At 43.6% G+C, this 26,659-nt stretch overlaps 1 protein-coding gene across 4 annotated transcripts in view; it reads right to left on the bottom strand.

The window, feature by feature from the left end:
- Positions 1-26,659, bottom strand: part of SPATS2L (spermatogenesis associated serine rich 2 like) — a 152,585-nt gene that overhangs the window by 9,495 nt on the left and 116,431 nt on the right. For all 4 annotated transcript variants that reach the window (XM_090045152.1, XM_090045150.1, XM_090045151.1 and 1 more), the window contains 2 exons: positions 13,040-13,098; positions 2,947-3,056 (listed from right to left, as the gene is read on the bottom strand). In XM_090045152.1, the coding sequence (XP_089901278.1) occupies positions 2,947-3,056; positions 13,040-13,098 (169 nt within the window). The remainder of the gene's footprint in view (positions 1-2,946; positions 3,057-13,039; positions 13,099-26,659) is intronic.

Consider the following 26,659-nt stretch of genomic DNA (forward strand, 5'->3'; position numbering starts at 1 on the left):
ATATGAGTTGGATGAATGGACTGTAAGGTGGATAGAAAGCTGGCTGGATTGTTGGGCTCAATGGGTAGTAATCAATGGCTCAGTGTCTAGTTGGCAGCTGGTATTAAGTGAAGTGCCCCTGGGGTCAGTCCTGGGGTTGGTTTTGTTCAATACAGTCATTAATAATCTAGAAGATGGGATGGATTGCACCCTAAGCAAGTTTGTGGATGATACCAAGCTGGGGGGCATAGCAGATACACTGGAGGATAGGGCTAGGATTCAGAGAGACATAGACAAATTGGAGGACTGCGCAAAAAGAAATCCCATGAGGACAAGTGCAAAGACCTGCACTTAGGATGGAAGAATCTCATGCACTACCACAGGCTGGGGACTGACTGGCTAAGCAGCAGCTCTGCAGAAAAGGACCTGGAGGTTACAATGGACAATAAGCTGGATATGAGTCTGCAGCGTGCCCTTGTAGCCAAAAAGGCTAATAGCATACTGAGCTGCATTAGTAGGAGTATTACCAGCAGATTGAGGGAAGTAATTATTCTGCTCTATTCTTCACTGGTGAGGCCACATCTGGAGTACTGTGTCCAGTTTTGGGACCCTCACTATAGAAAGGATGTGAACAATTTGGAGATAGTCCAGCAGAGGGCAATGAAAATAATTTGGGGCCTAGGACACATGATTTATGAGGAGAGTCTGAGGGAAATGGGCTTACTTAGTCTGCAGAAAAGAAGACTGATGGGGGATTGGAAAACAGCTTTTAACCACCTGAAGGGTGGTTCCAAAGAGAATGAAGCTACACCAGAGGAGGGCAAAATATGGCCCATGGGCCAAATCCAGCCTGCCAGGCCATTCTATCTGGCCCATGGGGCCTCTTTAAAATGTAGACAATTATTGCCTGCTACTGGCTGCCTGTCTGAAAGCCAACAAGGCATGGGAGCTGCCAGCAGCACAAGCCATCAGCTACAGGAGCAACCAGCCCAAGTCCAGCCTGACCCACCCCACTCCACTCCTACCTCCAGAAGCTTCTAAAAACTGGAAGCTTCTGGCTAGCAAAGGCTTCTGCCTTGGTGACCCTGTGGCTGTTCCCCAGCCCTCCATCATCCGAGAGTTGAAATTCGGGTAAGAATGGGTGGGGGATGGGGGTCCTGGCCATGAAGTGGGGACCTGTGTGCTGCTGGGATGGGCCATAGCAGGCTGGGCCAGGCCAACATGGCTCCATGTTGTACCATGCTGTGTGGATTCCAGCCTTGCAGCCTGGCATATCCTGTCCTGGCAGCATGAGGTTCCTAGCTGCAAGGCCAGGACCCGCACAGTGTAGCTTGGAGCCAGCTGAGCCCATCCCATCCCTTCCTGGCGTCGTGCAGTTCCCAGCTGCAAGGCCAGGACCTACGCAGTGCGGCACAGAGCCAGCACAGTCTGGCCCATCCCATCCCCTCCTAGCAGCACAATGTTCCCCTGGATATGAGTCAGATGTGTGCCCTTGTTGCCAAGAAGGCTAATGGCATACTGGGCTGCATCAGTAGAAGTGTTGCCAGCAGATCTGGGGAAGTGATTCTTCCTCTCTATTTTGCACTGGGGAGGCCACATCTGGAGTACTGTGTCCAGCTTTGGGCTGCCCACTACAGAAAGGAAGTAGACAAGTTGGAAAGAGTTCAGCAGAGGTCAACAAAAATAGGGGACTGGGGCACATGTCTTACAAAAGGATGAGGGAACTCGACTGATTTAGTCCACAGAAGAGAAGACTGAGGGGGGATTTGATAGCAGCCTCCAACTACCTGAAGGGAGGTTCGACAGAGGATGGAGCTAAACTGTTCTCAGTGGTGGCAGAACAAGGAACAATGGTCTCTACTTGCAGCAAGGGAAGTTTAGGTTGGATATTAGGAAAAACTCTCTCACTAGGAGGGTGGTGAAGTGCTGGAACAAGTTACCTAGAAAGGTGGTATAATTTCCATTCTTGGAAGTTTTTAAGGTCCAGTTGAACAAAGCCCTGGCTGAAATGATCTAGTTGGGGACTGTCCTGCTTTGAGCATGGGTTTAGACTGGATTACCGCCTGAGGTCCCTTCCAATCCTAATTTTCTATGATTCTATTATTTTAATTAGTCAGCACCACAGTCAACATCTCATGGAGATGCTCCCAGAATGCGAGCGATGGGAAAAATGTTCTGTGCCTTTGTTCCTTCCTTTGCAACAGATAACAAAGAGAGAAATGATAATCCTTGGTATGAACTCTGATAGATGATAGAATAACGATTCAACTTGTAGCCCTTCCTATTAAGTATGCCTCCAGAAGGGAAAGGCACAGATAGAAAGAAAGAGCAAGAAAGAGGGCTTATCCCAGCTGTGTGCTGTTCTGGTAGTTGTTTGTTCATTTACATAGGCACTGGCTATAATCTGAAAATGCTTGATGCTTTGGATCCTGTACTGGATGGATGGTCTAAATTCCTTCTGTAAGACAAATCACCATCAGTCTGACTCCACATCTGCACCCTTAATGACAGACCTGTGTTTCTAAGATATATTTTGTCAGTCATTTTCAGCCTGAGCTGGTTCTTTAGGGCACTGTAGAAGAGGCACCTGACTGAAGGTTCAGTTTGATACCTGAGAAGAGAAACTTGCAACATTCATCAGAATAAAGGGGGTTTCTTATTTGGACTTTAAGCTTGCAGACATAATATTGGCACTGACAGTACTGAGCCACACAAACCACAAAAGCCAGTGCAACACCTTTTAATGGGGTGCAGTCTACTTTTCCTCCATGTTGGCTTCAGCTTATTAATTGGAAGTGCTGTGGGAAGCTCTGATCATATGTCCTCCCCTGCCAAGCCTCTAGAAGGCCAGCTGCCTTATGAGCCTATGTATTTATAACATGGACCCAAACTTAGGTTGGTAGCATATGCTCAGTATCTATGTAGAGGCAACATATTCAAATGGAAGAAGGGGCTTCACAGACTAACCTTAATTTCAGCCCGTAGTTCAGATAGTTGTGCCTCAGCCATCTGACTTGCTAGGTCTGTCAGTCTTTTCAGCTCTTCAGCTTTTTTCTGACGAGCATTCAAGATTTCCACTGCCAGACAAAATGAAAAACACATCAGTGCTAGAAACATAAATACTTTATAATTAATTACTCTCTGTACATTAATACTGTACATCAACAGGTAGAAGATATGCAACATAGCGCACCATACACCTAATGCATTTCTATCTACATGACATTTTTTTTTATATAAGAAGCCCAATCAGTACATTTAACCTAATTGCCTAGTGTTAAGACAATCCAAAACTGAGATGTTGTTAGAAAATCAAGGTTCAATCAGCTCTTCACCAGTTAGACAACCAGGCGCTCTCTAGGCTTTTTGAGCTATTTCCTATGCTTTATTTCTGAACACCAAAAGCACAGAGGACTCAGCTGAAATGTAAAAAGCAGCGGTGTGTGAGCCAATAACAATATATCTGGGTGCATAGTATATTTTACTTATATGGGACCATTTTATTCCCTTGTGAAAGAAGTATACTTATATATAGTTTATGTTTAATTCACAGGAGTTATGGTTTTGCTTTCAAGTAGAGATTATCATCTTACTTTATTTCAGCAATACAATCATATACCGCTGTACATGTCAAAGTAGTATTATAAATACATAGGACTTCTATTAATTAAAGGCACACCACCATACACCTCATACATCCTGTATAAGCAAATGCTGAATATTTTATATTTTGCATATGAAAAGAGACTTACTATAAACTGCAATAGCTTTGGCCCACCATCTTAATGTTTAGAAATATATAATGTGGCATATTTTGTTAGCTAATTAATTCTACAGTTAGTTAACCAACAAAAGTCTATACAAATGCAATATCTCACCCAGCAGATGGGAAATGGTGGGTTTGCCTTTATGAGAGGAGAGGGGAGGTACTATCTTAGCTCCTGTCTATATTGCTGGCAAAGCTATGGCAGGTAAAGGTGGAAAAAAATACTCAGTGCAGATGCAGCTCTGTCACCTACTGATGGTTTTTGTTGTTCAAAGGAACTGGTGGCAGAAAAATGAATGGCAGAGTTAATTCCTCAACAGGGCACCCAGCTGCCTTAGTGCTATTGCTACTGCTAATGCATCAGCAGACCCTGAAATGTAGATTGGAACCGTCCAACTAGCAGCTCACATGCAGCCCCCATGAGGGGTTAAATTGTGACCCTCAGGCTCCTGCTTGGCTGCTGTTCCTGCTATGATTCAGGCTGCAACAGCATCCAGAGCCTCTGGGTTCACCCTGCCTCCTCCAACTGCTGCTTTCTGCCTCCTCCAGCTGCTGCTTTCTGCCTCCTCCAGAGAGAATGGGGCAGTGTGGCACGGTGCACAGGGAGCTGAAGGACAGTTCTAGGTTGTGCACAAGGTGGATGGGAGGGTGATCAGGGCTGCATGGGGAAGGATGCCCATATGGGCCTATGATGCAGCAGGGAGCTGGGGAAGTGTCCATGCAGCACGCAGCCCAGTCACTCATGTCTCTTGCCTGTGCAGTGTGAGGCCGCTGCTGGCGTGGCTCTCAGGGACTTAGAAGTTGGAAAGCCCTGATGCAGACAATAGCCCAATAAATGCAAAAGAATAACAACAGTAGTGTTTTGGTTAAAGCACAGGAACAGTAGTCAAGTAACCTTGGAGAGGTCCTCAGCTGATTAAACTGTCATTCCATTTACAATTAACTTCAATGCCTCCTAGTTTTTCTGCCTCATTTTATTACAGATATCCTGAGTGATCCTGGCAAGCTCCTTACCCTTCTTTGTGCTTTAGTTATATCATCTTTAAAACAAAAGTAACATTACCATATCTGACTGTGAATTTACATTACTTAATCTACTAAAATTTCTGAAGAGCATTGTGATCCTCACATGTAAGTCCTTTAAAAGTATAAAGTGCTATTTATGTTCTCTGGTAGCATTTTGCTTTGCTCCCTATCTGTTCTTTAATTCTGCCTGAAAGAAGAAAGAATATAGCCTCCAACTCTGTCATCAACTGAATCTCTGATACATGAGCAAGCAGTATATTACAGGTGTTTTTAGTGATCTTCTTGGCTATGCGTTGTTACTTGCTGAAGTTTTATTTTAAATAATGCCAGTATTGCAGGTTCAGGACCAAATTTCCCAGAATGAGTGCCCAAACCATGCATTTAAACCCCACATTATCATGTGGTTCACATGCATGTATGTTTTCATACATAGTTATAGTGACTAGATCTGGGAGTCTGACCCAGTGCCTATAGAAACAGTATAATTGTAATAGTATAAATATGGAAATAGAGAAAAGGGTATAATCCTTGTTAGTAAAATACTCCTTTATATGGGAAGTTATGAAGATTAGTATTAATTAACATCTTATATTTCTGTAATAACTTTTACCCATAGATCTAAAAGCACTTCACAGGTTTTCAGCCTTACAAGAGCCATGAGAAACAGTACAAGCCTTGGCATCCACCTTCTTGAGTGGGATCTGGACTGTTTATTTCCGAATTGTCTTTACTGATGCATTTAGGACTTGGATCCTGCCCCACTGACAGTAGGAATTTAATGGGAATTTTGCCAATGACTTAATTGGAAGCAGGAGCATGCTGTACAGGTGATTACATTGGTCTCTATGGGTAACTGAGCAGCTGCAGACATATTTCCATCTTCAAAGAAGACCTCAAGAATAGGGTACACTCCTGAACTCCAGAACCACACGTCTGTCATAGTTGCATTAGCAGAGCTCTCCTAGGAAACACTGCAAATTAAGTTAATGTGGCCCATGAATGCCTCGTTCCCAGGCAGGACTAGCTCTGTGGGTCCTGTAGGAGAACTCTACCCCGGATGCACCATGACCATCTGCGCCACCAACAGATAGACCGCAGAGATCCCCATCTGGTCGGGGGTGAGACAGGGCTGCCCCCTCAGCCCCATCTTCAACCTAGCCAAGGAACCACTCCTTTGAGCCATGGCAGGCAGCCCTGGTGGGCTTGACCTGTATGGCCAGAAGTTGAGCGTCCTGGCCTACGGCTACTACCTCGTTTTCCTCGCCCTCAATGCCACCCAGCTGCAGCAGATGCTGGATGTGATGTCCAAGGTGGTCAGGTGGACAGGCCTGCGCTTCAACATTGCCAAATGTGCCTCCCTGCACATTGACGGCAGGCAGAAGAGCCACGTCCTGGACTCCACCCTCACAATCCAGGGCCAGGCAATGAGGCACCTATGCGATGGCGAGGCCTACTGCCACCTGAGGACACCCACCGGCCACTGGGCTAAGCAGACATCAGAAGAGACCATTAATGGGATCGTGCAGGACACCCACAAGCTGGACTCATCCCTGCCGGCCCCCTGGCAGAAGACAGATGCGGTGAACACCTTCCTCATCCCCAGCATTGCATTTGTCCTAAGAGGCTTGGCAGTCCCCAAGATCCCCCTCAAGAAGGTGGATCCCAAGATCTGGCAGCTGCTGAAAAAGTGGCTGCACATGCCACTAAGGGCCAGCAATGAGATTCTGCACATCCCCTACTAGGAGGGAGGTGCCAACGTCCCCCGCATGGGAGACCTCTGTGACATAGCGGTGCTCACCCATGCCTTCTGCCTCCTGACCTGCTCGGACCCCATGGTAAGTATCATCACTTCCAGTGCCCTCAAGGAGACCCACTGCAAGAGGATCGTGAGACAGCCAACCAGACGTGACTTGTCCACCTTCCTCAGTGGTTCACTGGAGGGCGAGTTCAGCAGAGAAGGCGGGGACTTTGCCTCGCTGTGGAGCTGAGCCCGCAATGCCATGTACCATCTTGGGAAGCGCATCAGCTATGACTGGACCTGGACCGAGGAGTGCCGGCAGCTGGGAGTGTCCCTGCAACTAGCCCCGCCTGCTGACTGTGTCACTGTGATGCCCCACATGAGGACCTTCCTGGAGTGGTTCCTGAAGAAAACCATCCGAAACAAGTACGCCGGTGACCTGAGGGCCAAACTTGACCACGGCAAGGTCTTTGACATCACCTCAAAGTGGGACTCCAGCAACCACTTCATGCCCAATCAGAGCTTCACCTACTTCATGACTGGCGCTTCCTCCACTGTTCCTGCCTCAATTGCCTGCCTCTGAATGGGACTGTCCGTTTTGGCCACCCGGACAAGAGGTGCTGACAGTGTGGTCACATGGTAGAGACTCTCCCCCATGTGCTGTGCAGCTGCAGGCTACACGCCAAAGCCTGGCAGCTCCACCACAATGCTGTCTAGGACCACTTGGTGAGGGCCATCCCAGCCGCAGCAGGGGAGATCTCTGTGAACTGTACTGTCCTGGGCTGCAAGAGCCAGATGTGACCTGACATCATGATCACCAACAAAGGGGCCAAGAAGGTCATGATCATGGACGTGACCATCCCCTTCAAGAACCAGCACCAAGCCTTCACCGACGCCTGGGCTTGCAAGTGGAAGAAGTACATCCTGCCGGTCGACATCCTGAGTGGCCGCAGCTACGACGTGATGGTCAATGCGCTCATCGTGGGAATGCTCGGAGCCTGGGACCCCAGCAACGAGAGCGTGCTGCGTGCCTGCTAGGTCTCCTGCTGCTACACCAAGCTGATGCACTGCCTCATGGTGTCCAATACCATCTGCTGGTCCCACAACATCTACATGGAGCACATCATGGGCCACCACCAGTACTCTGACCCCACCAGATGAACCGCTGCCGGACCGGACCCAGAGGGGACCACCTGAACCCCGCTCTGCACCAGATGGACTTCACTTTGAGAGGATTCTTCAGCAATGGAACATCCCGCTCCACCTGAAGAGGACCCCCGCGATGAGACTCTATATGGACCGAGACACTTTGTTCGACCTACTTCCTCCACCATTGCAGACCATTGTATGGTTTTGTGTGTATCTATCTTCTTTCGCTCTCAGTGTCGCAAATCCCCTCCCTCCCTTTCCCCCACCCCCGGGTTAGTTGGCTAACATTGTATTTTCTGTAACCTAGTTGCATTCCCCTCCTCACCCCCATTCCTCTAATGTTAGTCCTTCACTTGGGCGATTTGTATTTCCATACTGGCTTTGTCATTTTTTGGATTCATAATCCTAAACATCTACTAATAAAATTCAATTTGTTCACCGGGGAGAGTAACTCCTCTGACACCTCTCTCCAGTGAGAGTCTGACAGCATAAGCAACTGGCCTCATTAATTCTTATAAACCCACTATGTTCTCTGATGGATAGCACACAGACTGGATTGCAACCACCTCAGAGGAAGAGGGATTTAGGGAATCTCCTGTTCCAGACTTTGTACTCAACCACTCATGGCAATTCAGGCAGAATCCAAAGTGTCTCTTGGGATAAGCTGGGGACACTGATTATAGTCTCTCTGAGTTGAAGGCTGCTGAGTGACCATATTGGCATGGGAGGGTAGACCAGTAGCCACTGCCCCACAGCACCTAGTTTGTTAACTGCTTGGAATGCTACTGTTCTTTTTCTACGTGTATCCTTACCTCAATGGCAGAGATAAGAGGTAATCTGGCTGTAGAAGATAGTGTGGCTCTATGAGGCAGACTTGATTGCTGCCAAGGGGCAAGGAGGTTCTGCCAGAGGTAGTGAAGAAGCCATGCCTTCCTGGTCTGGCCTTGCGTGCGTCTCTTGGATACAGAGGCAGGTGGGGCAGTTTCACCTGGCTGTGGTGGGGGTGTAGCTGGCACCACACCCTTGAAAGGGTCTTGCAGCACTCCTAACCCCACTTGAGAATCACCAGTATAGGTAGATCAGATGCTGGTAAGTCCATCAGCACTGGTATATCCCCGACAGGAGAGCTGGAGAATCAGCTCTAAGGGAGGCAGAACATAACTCATGCTTCTTTGGAGTCTTACACCCCAACTTGCTGACATGTCAGGTTCCAGGTCCTTCTATGCCTTTGCTATAATTCTGCAATGCCAACAAGTCTTGGGGTTGACTGCAGTGTTGGTGTCTGTGTTCCCATGTCAACATGGGTCTCTGCTGTCACTCTTTCAGACCAAGGCTCCATGTTTTTCTTTCCTTCACTACAGTTCTTAGGAGGTAAAGGATTATCATGCCTGGATTCTGCAACAAAGAGAGCAACTTACACTGTCTCTGGTTTGTAAGCTGCTTCTAGGTTTTGAACAAGTCTGTATGTGTTGTTAGTCCCTTCAGCATTGAGTGCAAAGATGGCCTTCATGGTGCTAGGTGGAGTACAGTGCTGAGCCAAACTCTTCAATTTTGGGTCTGACATGAAACTCAGGGATTTAATGAGGAGAAATCACTGAAACTTGTTCTTTTGCCTTGCGCATTCCAGATTCAAATAAATGGCAAACAGAGCAAATTTCAGGGATATGTTCTCTTCCTAAACAAAAAAGATATTTTGTATGGCTATTGGAAGAATGAGGCTGTTGCATGAAGGACACAGTCTGAAGCCTGAAAAATGATGGGCTTTGGGCAAAGCCATTATCTAAGTGTAGGGAAAGTATCTGTTCCACTGAAAAAATATTAGTTTTATAATTATTATTATTTTCAGAACTGTTGTCTACAACATGGCAGTGATTTGTGGCTTGGCACCACTACAGGTGAGGGCAGGGGAAAAGGGTGACAAGTCAGAGCTTAAGACCTACAGTTTAACCTGTTCAAAGAAAACAGAAAAAGAATAGAGGGGTAAAAAAAATTTCAGAAAATTTTTTCCAAGATAGTGATGATGCTGAGAGGGGTAAATAGACCAGGATGGGTCGGTGCTACAAGGAACAGAAAGAAAAGACTGCTCCATCTCTAGCCAGGCAGTTGAGAGAAACCAAGGAAGTATACACTTTTATCCCCATGTTTTAGAGGGCACAAGGAAGAGAAGGACTCTGTGAAATGGCAGAATCTCAGTTTTTAAAATATGGTTCTCTTCTGAAAAGCGACTGTGAATACAGTGTCTTTTTATTTAGCAGATCTGCTTCCCAAATGCAGATCTACCTCCAGATGCATCTACAGATTTTGATTATATTCTGAATCTGTACATGCATCTACAGATTCTGACGATAAAAATATTTTTGTTGCCTCTTCCATTAAGGGCACATTGGCTGCATCCAGACAAGTGTGGATAGTTGGTTCCCCAGAGACAAGAAGCAGCAACACACTTTGTCCCTGGGGAACACCCGTGCCATGCACCCTCTGGCCCACAGCAAGTTACCCAGGTGGGGTAGGGAAGGCTGGGACCAACAACTTACCTGGAGTCCTGGGGGCTGGGGAAGTTGCAACTGTGGCACTCCTGCAGCTTGGAGCCAGCCAGCAGCTGGAGCATGATCCTAGCAGGCCAGGCTCTCATTTTGGGCGGTGTGCACTGCAGCCATGTGTGCTGCCCTGCTTTTTCTTTGTGCAGCTTTTTTTGACTCTAGAATTTCCCGGGGTTAAACCCCCCCCACACTGCAAGTCAGTAGCGTGGGAAACACGAGAATGTGCGGTATGTGGTGCCACATATTCCACAGCCACACTTGTCTGGACACAGCCATTAGGCATATTGGTAAAGCAAAATGTGTCTAATAGCAGCTCAGAGTATGGGACACACCCAGAAGTGAGAGTGTTTATGTAGGCAAGTACTTGAAGGAGATTCCAGCTCTCCCCCTCTTACATGTGTTGGCTCTGCATACTAGTCAGAGATAGAGGCAACAAAAAATATTTTTCTCATCAAAATCTGTAGACTTTTCAGAATATGCACAGGAGGCAGGTCTGTTGAATAAGAAGACACCATTTCACAATTGCTTTTCAGAAGAGAACCATATTTTAAAAACTACAATTTAAAAACTACGATTCCCCAGAGCCCTTACAAATCCTATCAAAATCTTCAAAAAAATGCTTTTGCCTTTGCTTATCCAACATTTATCTCTCCTTTACAATCCTGTGTGTGATGCTGGTTAGTTGCTTGTTCTACAATGCAATGTGTTTACACTGTGTAGAATCCAGTCCTGTAAGCCAGCTATTGGCATCAGTGGTGACTGCATAGGTGCCCTCCCTAAAATTGGCTGCCGCCGCCCTCTGCTGGGGGTTGCCACTCACCTTGCTGCCACTGGCTTCTGCAGGCATCCACTGTTCGCCATCCCCACCCCTCACCCCAGTGCTGCCGCTGGCTTGTGTGTGCAATTGCCGCTTGCCACCCTGCCGCCACCACCCTCAAACTGTGCCCTCCCCAGTCATCCGTGGGTCATCCACACATTATAGGTTTGTTGGACTTAGTGTTTTGGCTATAAAATGTCTTGGGTCCTTTAGAATGACAGGTGCCATATGAATGAAAAATACTCTGCAGAGTCTTCTGTGATCCCACCCAAGTATATGGAAAGGAGAATGAGTTACAAAGCAAAAGAGTGGTTTCACGGTTATGTGGAACAATCAAAGACCTGTGCTAAAGAAACTTCATAGCTAACTCTGGACTCTGACATATCTACATTATAGACTATTGCATGATAACATGCTAGCTGAATTTACAGGGAAACAAGACTATAAAACTTTGTCGAACATTTCTTATAGACAGAAACTGTTCAGGCAGCAGTGCAAAACAACTGATCTTGCATACTATGAATGATGCTGTATTACTACTAACTGAATTGATTTACCATATTCGCTTGAATACAAGACAAGGTTTTCACCCCCAAATTGGCATGGGGGAAAAAAGCCCCTCATCTTATAATCACATACAAAGTAACCTCATTAAATACACTGTCTATCATTAAACTACTAAAAAACTAGCATGTGTTCACCAATGCAAACCAGCTATGAAGTTGATTAAATGCAGCCAACACTAAGCAGGACTATAAAACATGTGTTGGGCTGCATGCTGATGGGAACCTACCACAAGGCTAGGTTACTGTAGCCCATCTGAATAAAAGATATGGTTCGAGTCATGAATGGGGGCCAATTAGCCCATGGACCTTTTGTGGGGGGTACCTGCACTAAACACACAAACTAAGCAGTTCTGAACTGTGGGGTCACCATGGCTTGAAATGCTGTTGATTCTGCTAGGGGCCAGTCCAATAAACTATATGGTAACTTCCAAGTCTTTGGCTTTGGACTAATTTCATGCACAGTGAGCACATCTATACATACAATGAATGTGATGTAATCAATGCTGGTATAGTCTGTGCTGGAGTTCATTACTGCTGGGTGCCACATTTGCATATGTGCCCAAGACCAAACATGCTGAGCCAGGGCGGTGCAGCCCCAGCTGGAAGGGGAACCCTGGGGGGTTAGCCTGCCAGCCCGGGGCTGCTCCAACCTGGCTCAGCGTGCTGTGGAGGGGCTGGCTGGGGCACGAAGGTACTGTAGAGTGGGGCTTGTTGGAAGACAGCCCCACATTGTAGCATCCTTGTGCTCTAGCCAGCCCTATCAGCATCTACACGTACATGACGGTGTAGTAAATAAATCTGCTGTAGGATAGTACTTGTGTCTGGCAGTACTATTGTATGGCGAAGTTAGTTTACTGCACATGTAGATGGTGATGTTTTACTGCAGAGCTAATTAGTCAGCTCTACAGTAAACATCTTGTGTAGACATGTCCAGTTTGTACTATATATAAGTAGGTACCAAAATGCTGCCTAAAAGTGTGTTTATCGAGTACCTGTGCTATAACTTGCAGCAGTTAAAAAAAAAAAAAAAGTTCTATATGCAAATTGCCATAGGCATGTTTAATTTCAAGGTCATTGTTTTTAAAATTGCTTTTCATTTCTGTGTGCTCATGAAGAGCAGAGTCTGATACAAGAAGTGGCTGCCGAGGGGAAGCAGAGAGCACAGGGGCTACCTGACTCCCCACATTTATTTCCCCTCCTGTAGCAGTAGGAAGGGGAAAATTCAAGGGAAACCTCCAAAACAGTAATTAGATTCTATACCTGGAAAACTATAACAAACTTATACATTTTGCATATATAGAATCTAATTACTGGGGGCAGGGGGGTGTCATCTTATAATCAATGTTGTCTTTATTTGAATAAATGCTGTACTATATCATTTTTCTGCAGAAATAAAAAAAAACCCATTATCTCAACTGTTCCAAAACACACAAGCTCCCCATTATGTTTTATACTTACTGGCTTCTTCTTTAACTTTATCAATTTCTGCCATTAATGACACTTCTTTGTCTATGATGCTAAAAAGGAAAAAAAGAAAAAATATGGTTTAATTCAAGATAAAACTATAATGTACAGGAGAATTAAAAAGATAATTTTATGCTAATACATACTATTATACAAAAGGGTTCGAAACACTCTTTCTGGCAGTTTTGGAATTACTAAAGTGAAATACTGAATGAAAAGAAGATAAAGTAACTAGAAACAAACCCAGACATCAGCCAGTAGTAACCAATTTAATATGATGACATTATTGGCTAGTCTGCCCTTCTGAATTTATATGCTGGTACCTCTGATTAAACTGCAGGGGGGAAAAAACGGTGGGTGCAATGATACTCAAGTTACCTAACATTTTCTCTTTTTTCATGACACAAATGCACCCTCCTAATAGCCATGTTGACATGATTAATTTCTCAGTGTAGTTTGCTACAAAATGTATTTATGTCTATGTAGGAACTGCTCCTTTTGTTTTTAAGTAATGAAGGAATTAGTCAGTTTTTATATACAGAACATTGCCCAAAAAGTTAGTGGCTGAAGGATTTATTCTACCTGTCCACCAGCGTTTGTAGGAGCTAGAAGTTAGGGTAGGTCCAACGTCAGTTCCCTTCCCACTTCCTACAGAATTCCTGGCCTCTCCCTGTGGAGACACAGCTCCCGTGCCCCTCTGCCATGCACTCTCCATCTATGCTTTTAACTGGGAAAGAGCTGACAGAGGGTCAGAGGTACATTTAACACCAGTGCAGTGTTTAGTGATGTAACAGCACTGCAGTGAGCTCCACAACAGATGGTACTCCTGTATGTAGCTTATGGTACTCCTGTATGTAGCTTTGGTCTCTCTTCCCAAGGGTTACTCTCACTTGTTATTCATTCTACTGTTTATTGATCATTATCAATATTAAGTATTCAGTGTGGGGGAATGCAGAGGGTTTTGGTTTTGGCTTTAGGGACAGTGATGAAAAGTAGGTCTGATACCACAACTGGGTCCAGGTAGGTCACTTGAGGGACAAGTGGAAAGTTTTGCAATATAATCAGTCATCTATCTCTAAGTGTAAGTCTTGGCACTGAATAGGGTATTGGGACTTCAAGATTAAAAAAATGGCAGCATGGAATTTGGCTTTCTTTCTGGGTCATGTCTGGCTCATCTTACTAATATGAGGAATGGAATTGTTTGGGGTGATATCTTTTATGGGACCAACTACACAGTTGGAACAAAGCTAGACAAGCTTTCAAATGCAAAATGCTCCTCCTCATCATTCTGTGAGGAATCTCACAGAAGTCAATGGGACTGGAGTTTTATATGGAGAATGACTGGGCCCTGCTGTTGTCTTGGCAGGACTATAATATTAATAATATGAGGCAGAGTGATTTATACAAAAAACAAAGCACAGTATAGCCTCACAGCACTCCCAGTGCAGGCCTGTCTCTGGTTGTCACTTTGGCCCACAATCAGAGCAGCTATGCTCTGGATTCTGTGGATTTATAAACAGATAGAGTGAAATCTAGAAACAGTAAAATCTTCTATCAATGCTCTGAACACATGTCTACATTCACATCCCCTCACTCCCCCACACTCTACACATCTGGTAGTTGTTCAAATCTGAACTTAGCTAGAAGCCAGTTTGGTAAACAGGAAACTGAACAGTTGCTCCAGTAAATCCTAATCACACCTCCTGAAACCACGATGGAGATAGTTCCATCTGGTCTGCAATGAAACATGCATGGATTCAAATGTCCCTGTTCCAGAAAACAAGGTACAACAATTCAGCTTCCTAGTGCAGAATGAGCTCACTGTGATCCTAAACTTGATACCACATTGCGTAACAATAAAAACAGGCCGCGATTTTTCTCAACCCTTTTCTCCTCACATTGGTATAGCTTCATTGACTTCCCAATTCAGTATGCCCTTGAGAGAGATCTGTCAGTTGACCCATCATATACAAAATGTTCATTTACAGAAAAGGACAGGAAAGAATCACTATGGAAAAGTCAGTAGTATACTCAAAAAGTTTCCATGAAGTCAATGACTGGAGACTAAGGCCTTTGAAGAATAAGGGGAGTACAGGAAAGCCAATGCCAGCAGCAGTACAAACACCAGAACTAGAGTGCAGGAATTTCAAGTGGAAATGGCTGAATTCAGCATTCCCCTGAAAAGAGGCCCTGATTGGCCACATCCACACGAACATGGATATTTGGTTCCCCAGGGACAACTAGTGGCAGCATACCTTGTGCCACTGCTAATTGTCCCTGGGAAACACCTGTGGCACATGCCCTCTAGTGTGTGGCAGGTTACCCCAGGTGGGGTAGGGAAGGCTGGGGCCAGCACTGAGATGGCCTCAGCAGCCTTACCTGGGGCCTCCTGGAGCTGCAGCAGCTGTGATCCTGCCACTTGGAGCCTGGCTGGCAGCCGGAGTGTGGCTTCAGTTGGCCAGCCTCTGGTTTTGAGCAGCAGGTGGTGCTCCTGCTCGCGCCACTCTGCTTTATTTTTGCCAGGGTTTTTTTGACTCCTGGATATCCAGGGGTCAACCCCCCTCTCCATCCCCCCCCCCACTACTCCCTTGCAGCTTGGAGAACAGCTGCATGTGCAGTACGTGGTGCTGTTCGCAGTGCAGTGCCACGTATCGCATGAGCCCTGCTCATCTGGATGTGGCCATTGAGTCGCTTAGCAAAAAGGCTAAACTGTCCTATACAGCAGATACGCTATACCATTTCTGCAAAATAGAATGTTTTCTCCTGGAGACTTTTAGTATATGAGAAAAACTGGCCTTATTATATGAGAAAAACAGGGAGCAAAGACAAAGGCAAGTTTCAATGCATCCTTGTCAAGTAATTTAGTAAATGCCCCTTCCCTCCTAAAGACATCTGGTATATCAAAAAAGTGTAGGCAGTATGATGAGTTGAATGACTATGTAATTTCCTTGTAGAAAATTTATCAACTCTGTGAAAACGAGAAAGCCTTTGTGAGCACTGAAGTAGATCTCTATACAGCAAAGCCTGTTTTCTATTTTTTCCCCTAGAAAACTATCTTCTACTAGAGAGAATAAGAGGCCTCTTACAAATGTAAAGAGAACAATGAATGCTGGGTTGGACCTCACATAGAAAAAAGACAAAGGGGAAAGAAAGGGAGTGGTGTTATTTCCCAGCTTGGAAAAATGTGAGGCAGAGTAAGAACAAGAAGAAAATACTTTAAGGAACATAGGGCAGTTATATACCTAACTCCAACAGCAACACACACAATTTGTGGCAGAGATAAAAACTAAACCCAGGTCTCCTGAGTCCTGCTCCAGCACTTTTAACTACAGATCACTCCTGAATTGTTGTTTTTCTCTTTACAGAGCTTCCTAAAGGAGAAACAGTTGCCTTCAGTTTAGAAAATTAAAGCAAACGTCTTTGTAGGGTGGAAGTGAATGACAAGGAACCAGTGGCTGTTTCCTATGTAACTGGGCCACCAGAGCCAGACTACAAAATAAGAGAACAACACCAATTTCCAAGCTATGAAAAGTCTCTTTTTAGTACATCACAACTAGTTATTTACAGAATAGGAAAAAGCAGGAAACCTTTATGCTGGAGGAAATCAAGCTGTCAGATAGATTCTTCTGATTAAAAGGCACGTCAGGCTCATTTTGCAATGAGTATTCTCTAGGCATACCAGCACAACTTGGAACCCACATAGGCAGTTGATAAGTCCAGTCTGTTGATCTGAAAGCAACAGCATCCCATCTTACTGACTTTTGCTACTCAGGTTTTGAAAGTGCATCTCCAGGGTATCCCACAGCTTATATAAACACCAACTTTTAGTTGGGGAAAAAAACAAAAAGTTACAATTCCATATAAGCAAACTGCATCTAGTTCAACTCATGTCACACATATTTTCTCTACATGCCATTAACAGATCTTTGAATATTTGCTGAACTCCTTGGCCGGTTACATTTTCTTTCAATGCCAAATATAAAAAGGTTTTATTACCTAGACAAGAATGAGATTGGAACAGCCACAATTTTATTGCATATTGCACAGCTAATCACAGCAATAACTTGCAATTTTCTAGACAGGTTTCCACTTCTAACCTATTTTTGTACACTATAAAGAATATTTCTGGAAAACTTTCAGATTCTACATAAATGGGGCTTACAGAAGAGCTGAGATAGAGAGTAACAAGCCTGAAAGTGCCTCTGCAGCTACAAACTGTTGCCTATAAAGATTTTAGAATTAAAAAAAAAGTGATAAATGTGTCATTCATTTGCCAGTATCAGAACAAGTAATGTCTTAAATTAAGTTCAACAGTCATAGAGAAGTAAGGCTGGACGGGGACCTCCAGAGGTCATCTAGGTCAACCCCCCTGCCTAGGACAGGATTATCCCTATCCAAACTATCCCATACAGCCATAATTTAACCTCTACGTAAGACTGCCCTCCACCCTGACACAACACAGACCTAACACCCTAACCTGTCACAGGTAAAGCAAGGGAACCATGGCAGCCAATGTCCTGCTTCTATAAACCATTGTCAATATATGCTCAAGAGATCCTGGGTAGAGCCATACCCTCTGCTATCGAGGAAGGCAGAAAACCCCACAGTCCATATCAATCTGATCATGGGGTAAAATTCCTTCCTGACCCCATATATGGCAATTGGTCTGACCCTGAGCAGAGGGGCAAGACCCTTTAGTCAGGAACCTCCAGCTTTGCTCCTAGCAGGAGAATCTGCACACCCCAGTTGAAGTACCCAGCCTCAGTTGTAACCAACACCCAATGCCTCTGGGGGGGCTTAAAAACACCTTGACACATACAGCAGAAAAAAAAAAAGTTGGGGGGGAGTAAAGGGAAAGGGGCAGAAGCAACCAGCAAAGCCCCAGAAGCATGGGAAATGCTCATGGTAGAAAATAGGCAGAACTATGCCTAGATCATCCCTGACCAGTGACTGTCCATAAGGTAATCAAGGAATTGGGTAAGTTAATTTCAGAGCCATTGGCTATCCTTTTTGAGAACTTGTAGAGGTCATGTGAGGTCCCAGATTGGAACAGGGCAAATATGGTGCCCATCTTTATAAAAGAAAAGAAGGAAGATACAATGGATTTATAAACCAGTCAGCCTGGTCTGTATCTGGAAAGATCATGGAGCTGGTCTGCAAAGACTCTTATTTTGAAGCACCTGGAGGAGAACATGGTGATAAGAAATAATCAGCATGGAGTCACCAAGAGCAGGTCATGCCTGACCAAGCTCATTTCCTTCTATGATAAGGTGACAGGCTCTGGGGATAGGGAGAGAGCAATGGATTGATCGACTTTGACTTGAGCAAAGCTTTTGACACTGTCTTCCATACCATTCTCACTAACATGCTAAGGAAATACAGACTACATGAAAGTATTACAGATAGATAAATAACTGGATCATCACGCTCAATGAGTATTCATCAGTGACTTGCTGTCTAGTTGGGAGGAGGTCTCAAGATCCCCCAGGGGTCTGTCCTGGGTCTGGTACTGTTCTATATCCTCATTAACGCTGTGGATGATGGGATTGAGTGCACACCTGTAGATGACACCAAGTTGGGTGGAGATGTAGAGACTCTTGACGGTAGGACTAAGATCCAAAATGACCTGGAGAAACGGTTTGCAATCAACCACATGAAATTCAACAAGGACAAGTTTGAAGTCCTGCAAAGTCCTTGGGAAGGAATAACTGCATGTACAAATACAGACTGGGAAAAAAAAAACTGGCTAGGCTACAGTATTGCAGAGAAACATCTGAAGGATACAGCAGACAATAAGCTGAACATGAAGCCAACGGCATGTTCTTGTTGCAAAAAAAAGATTGGGGCCAGAGGTAACACTTACGAGGAAACGCTGAAAAAATTAGTGTTTAGTCTGGAGAAGAAAAGACTCACAGATAATTTAATAACAAATCATCAAATAATTTAAGGGCTATTACAGAAATGATGGGAATAGATTATTCTCTGTGGCAGTAGGGGACAGGACTAGGAGCAATGGCTTCAAGATTCAATACAGAAAATGTAGGTTGTAGATTAGGAGATACTTTTTTACTATGAGGATGGTCAAGAATTTGACCAGGCTAGCTATGGAAATTATTGAATCTCCATTCTTGAAAGTTTTCAAGAGCAGGTTAGACATGTGGCTTGGACGGTTTAGTCAGGGATGCCCCTGGAGCAGGAGGCTGAATTAGATTACCTTGTGAGGTCCCTTCCAGCTCTATGTTTCTATGTCTATCAAAATCTATGCACAGTAGTTGCAAACTGCCCTTAAATACAAAAGCCTGACTCATAGTTTATTTCAGAAAGAGAATATGGGAACTAATCCTGTGAGATTTAGAATGCCTCATCCAAAGACAGGTGCTGGCTATCGCCACTATGGACTGTGCCCATCCTTTAGGCTGAATCTCACTTGCTTGTAGATATCCAAGATCCTCATAACTTCTGAAAAAGATAGGCTTTACGACATACTCAAAGGCTACCAAATCTAAGCTGTGGCAGAGCAAAAAGGGAAATTAATTTCAACATGTAAGACCTCTCAAGGGAACTGTTCTAAGAATTTCCTTTCTTTTCCCTCCTAGAAGTTCTGTGTCTACTTAAACAGCAATGTTATGAACCCTGGTCAAAATCACAGATGCACTTTTTTAACCAGGGCTGCAAAAGTCATCCTTGACAGTTTTTCTGGTTAGTTCCAACACTAACCTGCTTTCAGGCTTCTACCATCAGCTCTCCCTCCTCCATTCCCCAAGTTGAATACTTATTTATTTGTTCTATTGTACTACTTGAGTCGGATGTGATAGAAACACAGAGCTGAGTACCATCAGCACTCCAAATCTACTGCAGCACAGATTTCCTCTCTATTACTTCATGTGGCTCCCTATGTAAGCTGGATAAGAGGTGACAAAAAATCAACCCCTGTAGCATTCTCTGTGACAGTGAATAGGTGTAACTGTGTGAATGGAGACAAAAGAGGAATTCAGCAAAGTAACAGGAAGGCAAATGATCTGGTGGTGTTTATTAGGAAACTCAGGCAGGAGATAAGTTTTCACATTAGGTTTCAATCAATAACCAGCACCAGCCAAGTAGTTCGTTCCTACATCCACTTCCTTTTATTTTTTCTCCATTTAAGTTTACTAACTGCAGAACAATAAAGTGCAATAGTACATATTTTATAGCACTTCTAATGGAATGATTCAAACTGGTTAAATATTTCTTAAACAATACACTGTTCGTACTACCCACCAATCTCCACTGCACTTTGGGGTGGAGAGTGACAACCAATTACTGCATCACATAACAGTGTAAGGAGGAGAAATTTGGGCTAAGGACATCATGTGAACCTCAATGTTTTGTAAAAAAGGCCATATAAGCACCTAAGTCCATGTACAGATAGGCAACAGCTCAGTTTAACAGGCCTCTTCTGAAAAAATGGCAAAGCAGGGGACCTTTTTAGGTGACTATACCCAATGTATAGATACTGGGATTCACAAAAACCTAGCCAAATCTGCTTGCTCTTTGTTCTTATGTTTCCAGTGGTAAAACCAGATTTCTGCTATGGGTCTCTCTCAATCCTTCCCTTAGCTAACTGCTGAAGGTATCTCCCATTCTGTGAGGATAAGCTATTGTGGACTTTTCACTGTTCTTTTTAATGCAAACTTTATTTTTATTATTGTTTTACTCCCTCTCTTATTTTAGAAAGCCATATTGACTGAACGTGCAAGATGATTGGTTATATATGGGAACGCATAGTAATCTGAATGCAAAAACTGGCTATCTAGAAAAATAATCCATATATTTACTGTCACAGATAATCAGCTTCAATAAGAAAAGAACTTGGGTTACTTCCTATTTGATTGACACCAAGCTGCTCATGTCTTGTTATATCCCATTCTCCTTCTAATTCAGTGTCTGGGGCCAGTGTCAAAGGATTTATAAAATCTGAAAAGAGGTTCTAGCTGTCAGTTTCTTATCTTGTAAGATCATTAAGCTATTCTATTTATCAAAGTTAACTGTTTATGGTTTGGGGAAGAGGATTAAAAGGCAGATGGGAAGGCAGATGTATAAATAGCTTGGTTACTAGGAAAAAAGCTGAGTAAGAACATAGTAACATAAGAATTATATCATATAATTTTGCTGTGGCTGCAAGTCTGTATGTAAGAAAGGGGATTTGCTTCATCATTAGAACATAGCATTGTGCTGATTAAACACAGAGAATATGCAAGGAGAAGCCCAGGACTGCCAGAGATGGCAGAGGCTTGTTTACCATAAGAAACGTCTAATGGTATGGGAAGGGCTCAGAATTGGTTGAAAGTTAAGTACTATAAATAAATCCTGCTCTGGGGTGTAGGAAGTGTGGCTGTGTCTTTGGCATATGCTGCCAGAATTTGCACTAGTGTATCATGGCAAAACAGCACCTATGCCAAGCTTTAATGAGTAGATGGCACAGCAGTGATAGGGGTAAATTATAAGAACAGCTGTCTCATTTCACGATTTAATATTCACATCTATTTTGAATTTGTTCTGACTTCAATGGAAAAAAAAATCTCTCTCTGGTTTAAAGCATGAAATTTAGTGGATATACAAGAAAAATGATAGGGTTTTGCTTATGAGTTTCCAGAAGGGAAAAAAAGACAATCGGCTGCATTTGTCTAGAGATCCTATTTAAAAGATGAACATTACTAATGTCCTTTTAGAACTGTAGCTTAATGTTGCTGGTCTGGCAGATTTGTGGTTGTTCTTTTCTGATGAGATTCAGAATACTTCCAAGGTTCAGGCTCATCAGAATCAGCTCTCCCTCTCTCCAGCAGTCATTGTTATAATCCTATCAGTCCTAAAAAGAGTGGCAATTAAGGGAAGAAACCTGATGTACAATTGAACTTTTGCTACTGAAATAATGTACGAGTCTAAGCCACAGAGACATTGCAGGGAGACTATTAATATAAAGGTGCAATTTGTACTAGCTTTCTGGGCATCATACTAAAACCAAAATAAGGCCATTTCAGTACCTCAGGTATTTATCAATCTTCCCGTTCCTCATGACAACCAATTCATTTGTTTCTTATCACAACCCTAGGGGTTTTGCTATCTAAGTAGAGAAAGAAGAAAGGAAATGAAAGAAGAAATTCTCACCTCAAAAGAACAGGCTAAGTTTATGTAGAAGAGAAAAGTTTCATGAAAATCAGGTTACAGTGTGATGGGAAGCAAGTTTTAAAGTAAATGAGGCCTTATTCCTCCCTCTGATTTACACTAGTGTAATTCCACTGACTTCAGTTATTCCTGATTTACACCAAGTGTGAAAAATTCAGGCCCAGGAACTATTTCAGTTGTACTGGGGGATAAATAAAAACTTGGCAACCACTGCATGGGGGAGATGCAGAGTGTCATAAAGCAACGTGCTTCAACCCACCATCTGTATACTAAGCTCAGCTCTGGTTGTTTTCAATTTTGGTGGCCTCAGGATTTACCACAGTGATGGGAATGCCAGGTGTTTCCCAGGACTATTGCACATGCTCTCTCTTCCCCACCAGTTTTCTGTGCTCACAGTGGACACGGGACTGCAGCCAAGCTGGACCAACTCCAGAGGAGCCACTTCATGACCCGGCAGGTGGGATTCAGTGCAGGAGGAAGCACCATGCTGCCATGGCCACTAAAATGAAGTGCCTCCTGCCTGCCCAGCAGCAGCAGATGCACAACTACATGCCACCCCTGCTGCATCTCATCCTGTTGGCCATGACAGTGCAGCATTCCCTCCTGCACTGGGTCCCACATGCTGGGCTATAGCAGTGGCTCCTGCCCAGAGCTGGTCCAGCCCAACTGCAACCCCACACCCTGCTGTGGGCACAGAAATCTCAGGGAGCATGTGCTCTCCCCTGCTGCATCGTCTTGACCATCCTGCACCCCACCTCCCTGCATTGCTTGTACTCCCCCACCCACCAATGCATGAATTGTGCTCCTCCAGCCCCACATCACCTATGACCCTCCACCCCCATAGACTTACCTAGATGAAGCTGCAGGAACTGCTCTCCAACACTGCCTGGCTGCCTGTGCACGTATGCATGTGGTGCTCCCTGCATTCCGCTCCCTACAGCCCCTTGCAGGCTGGAACTCTGCCAGCCTGCAAGGGGAAACCCACAGTTTCCTGTGTTTTTGTCCTTTAAAGGAGAAAAACCCCATTTTTCTCCAGTAAAGGAGAAAAATCCACATTTTTTCCCTGCAGAAAACAGAAAACCTGGATCCCTGCTGATATCTCAGGACTAATCAACAATTCAAGGGGACACTAAATTTAGTTTAAAATATCCAGATTGGTTTTATAGTATGTCTCCAACCATTACGTTTCATCTAGTTATGAACTTGCCTCCTAAAATCATTGTATTTGATTCGAGGAATGTACAGAAAGGTTACTGAATGAGACAAAGCCCTACCATGACTGCACATCTTTCAGAAAGACGCTTCTTTAATTCAAAGCCTAAGTTTTGTGTCTGTTGGACAATGTATTAAAATAATTTGGGTGTGTAATGCAATTGTATATACAACACACACAAAAAGAACAGATGATTAAAAATTACTAAGTCACAATGTGGTAAGGTTATGGAAATTATACTTCTCTAGGCTTTGTGTGTACTTGTAATCCTGTAAGAACAGCCTTAGATTACATATTTTGCAATGTTTTAGTAAACAATGTTCTTACATGGACTAGTTCAACTATATTTAAATTGTCATGGAATTTCAAGTTCCCTATTTGGTCATTGTATTAACAAATACACAACAGTCGCATAACACACCAGATTATGCTAAATTTTATTCAGGATATAAACGTGGAGTCTGATGGAAAGCAACTAAACATGAGACTTGGTAAATCACTTTCACTGCAATCTCTCCCCTCTATGTTGCATTAATTGGTAATAGCAACAATGCCCAAAGGCCTTATTATTCAAGTTTGTTTTGCTCCCCTTTATAACTATTCTTACTAATAGTGTTCTGCCTAGCAGCCCTTTGTTACAGTGGTGCCTGCTATTGCCATTATAATTAAAGGTCCATTTGTGTTTTCTTTACAAATCACTTTAAAAGCACTGAAAACTTGGCTCTAAAAAGTTGCTGAGACTGAAAATGGGTACAGAAGGCTTCAATGTGGGAGAGTGTTTTAACTGTTATAACTTAAGAAAATGAAAGGATTAATTTATTGTTTTAAAATGAGAGTAGCATGGAACAGCATTGCTTTCGGAGACCTGCTTTGAAATGGATTAAGAAATAATTTCTTTTAAAACTGAAATCTCGCATTACCTCACAGGAGAGCCCAGGCCCACTGTTGATATTTTCCAAGAGAGAAAAACAGGTGAGGTATTAAGATTGAAAAATAATCTATTGCCCATGTGTAACAGCCACTTTTCAAGAAGAATTTTATTATATTCCTGATTTTATGGAATTATGAAAAAAGCCTTAGCAAACCCATTAGCAGTGCTTATTTAGTGTCATCAGCACACTGCTAGGATTCCTTCATACCACACCTTTTTGGTTTTCCTTCCTAGCTGTGGAAGTTAATTCCCCATCCCTGTTTTATCTGAGCACTTCCCTATTTTTATTGTTTTTATCCCCACAACACCCTTGCAAGGTGGAAGAGTGCTGTTGTCACTATTTTGCAGGTGGAGAACTATGGCACAGAGACTAAATGATTTCCCCAGGGTCAACATTGAAGTCTGCTGCAGAGCAGGAAATTGAAACAGACTCTTTTTAACACAGCTGCATGCTGTAAGAATTAGACCAAGCTTCCTCTCCATATTCTGGATAACCTTGCCTAGCTTGTGTCAGCTGACAAGATCATAACAGAAGGTGGTACTTCTGTTGACTATGGGCCTGATCTTGTGTTGTGATCTATTTAATACCAGCAATTTGCTGGTATGCATTAACAATGCAGGAGGAAGATGGGTATGGCATCTACTGTGGGTAAGATCATCATCTCTCATGTGGGTAGTGCAGGCAGAAGAGTAAGTGCAGGCTTTGGAGGCCCTAATGAGCTGGATTCTAAGGATAACATGACAACCTTTAAAAAATAACACTGCAGGTTCAATGAAAATTAGAAACCATCAGCTGCAAGTCAATGCCTCTAACACTACTAACACTATTTAAATGAAACTGAGCAGGCGGTCCATGAACATATAGTCCCTATATCAGTCAATGGAAGAAGCAGAGGAAATTAAGACCCTTATTTGAGACATCAGCTCTTAATATCTGCAAGGCAGTGTCAAGGAGAGGGACTGTACATTTCACTTGGAACCAAACAAAAGTTAGTTAATGTGAGCTATGAAGTACAATCCAAACTGCCAGAATCTGACAGAGGTAGATGGAAAAAAATATAGAAGTCCATGAGTATGGGAGACACTGGGGAGGAGCTGGCTCCCCTCCAGAGCAAGTAGGTACTAGAGGTAACTGCAAGGGGACATTTTCTGGGTTCCCTTTCACAGATGCCAGTGCACAGCTAGCAGCAGCATGGATTCCTCCCAGTGTGACTGAAGCATTGTCAATGGGTTTCTCAGGGCCCTTAGAGTTTCAGGGGGGAAGGGGAGCCTATGCCTACTCCTCATTCTAATGACATTACTGACAACAATGTAAGAGTGGTATTGATATAGACATCAAAACCAATTCTGGTGGGCTTACAAAGAGGATACTTCAAAGGCTCAAGGAAGGCAAAAGGCCTTCCTGGAACCTGGGAGAACCTGGAAATATAGCCAGAGGATTTCTTGGAAAAGGTGGAAGTGAATGGAAAAAAAAGTAAGGAGACATCATAAAAATACTGGCTAATTAATCCAGGTAACTGGTTTTGCCTACCATGCACCATCCCATAAGTACACATATGGTCCCAAAAAGCTATTGTTTTACCACCACCAGATCACCACCAATTTGAGGCAAGACCCTCACACATATATTAATTCAACAGTTCATCAGAAAAGATATGCAATCAACTGAGACCTTCGCATGTCATCATATGAGAGTGTTTGCTAGATTGAGGGTTGCTTGAGTCATTCTGCTGCTCAGAAATTGTGATAACTGGTAGAATTACTTATTGTAGCCTATTCAGAGAGCACAGGTACAGCTATGCTCTTTTAAGTTACCTCCCCCAGTCTTCTAATTAAAATTGGTGGGGAAGCTGCTTTTTCCTTCCCTATATATGGAATATATCCTTCTCATCTTTTCCCAGGATTTGTTTCAGCACATTTATAAACTAGGGATAGTGCCTGGCTTTGCTTGTCCAACTTTATTCTGGATCCAATTTCTAATGAACACATGATAAAGCTTTCAAATACCATTTGCGCACTTCAAAAAGTCTTGAATTTGCTGTTTTTAATGCTCCTTTGAGGGTGCTGGACATATGAATATGTCTGAGATACAAAGGAGATGAGATGATTGTCTCTGGGCCAGCATTGCATGCAATGTAATTAATTTTGGCTCTATTTTCTACAGATTATTTTCCATTTATGGTAGGAAGCAAACCATATGGACAAATAGCAGATGTTTCCTTTTAGTTCTCCATATAACTTTGTGTGTGGATGCTTGATAAGTGAAAATGATTTTATAGCAAGAAGTGTTATGAGAACTGTGGCTCAT

The sequence above is a fragment of the Crocodylus siamensis genome, chromosome 4, assembly GCF_052110815.1.
Source record: "Crocodylus siamensis isolate JL-2025a chromosome 4, ASM5211081v1, whole genome shotgun sequence".
NCBI classification, from domain to species: domain Eukaryota; kingdom Metazoa; phylum Chordata; order Crocodylia; family Crocodylidae; genus Crocodylus; species Crocodylus siamensis.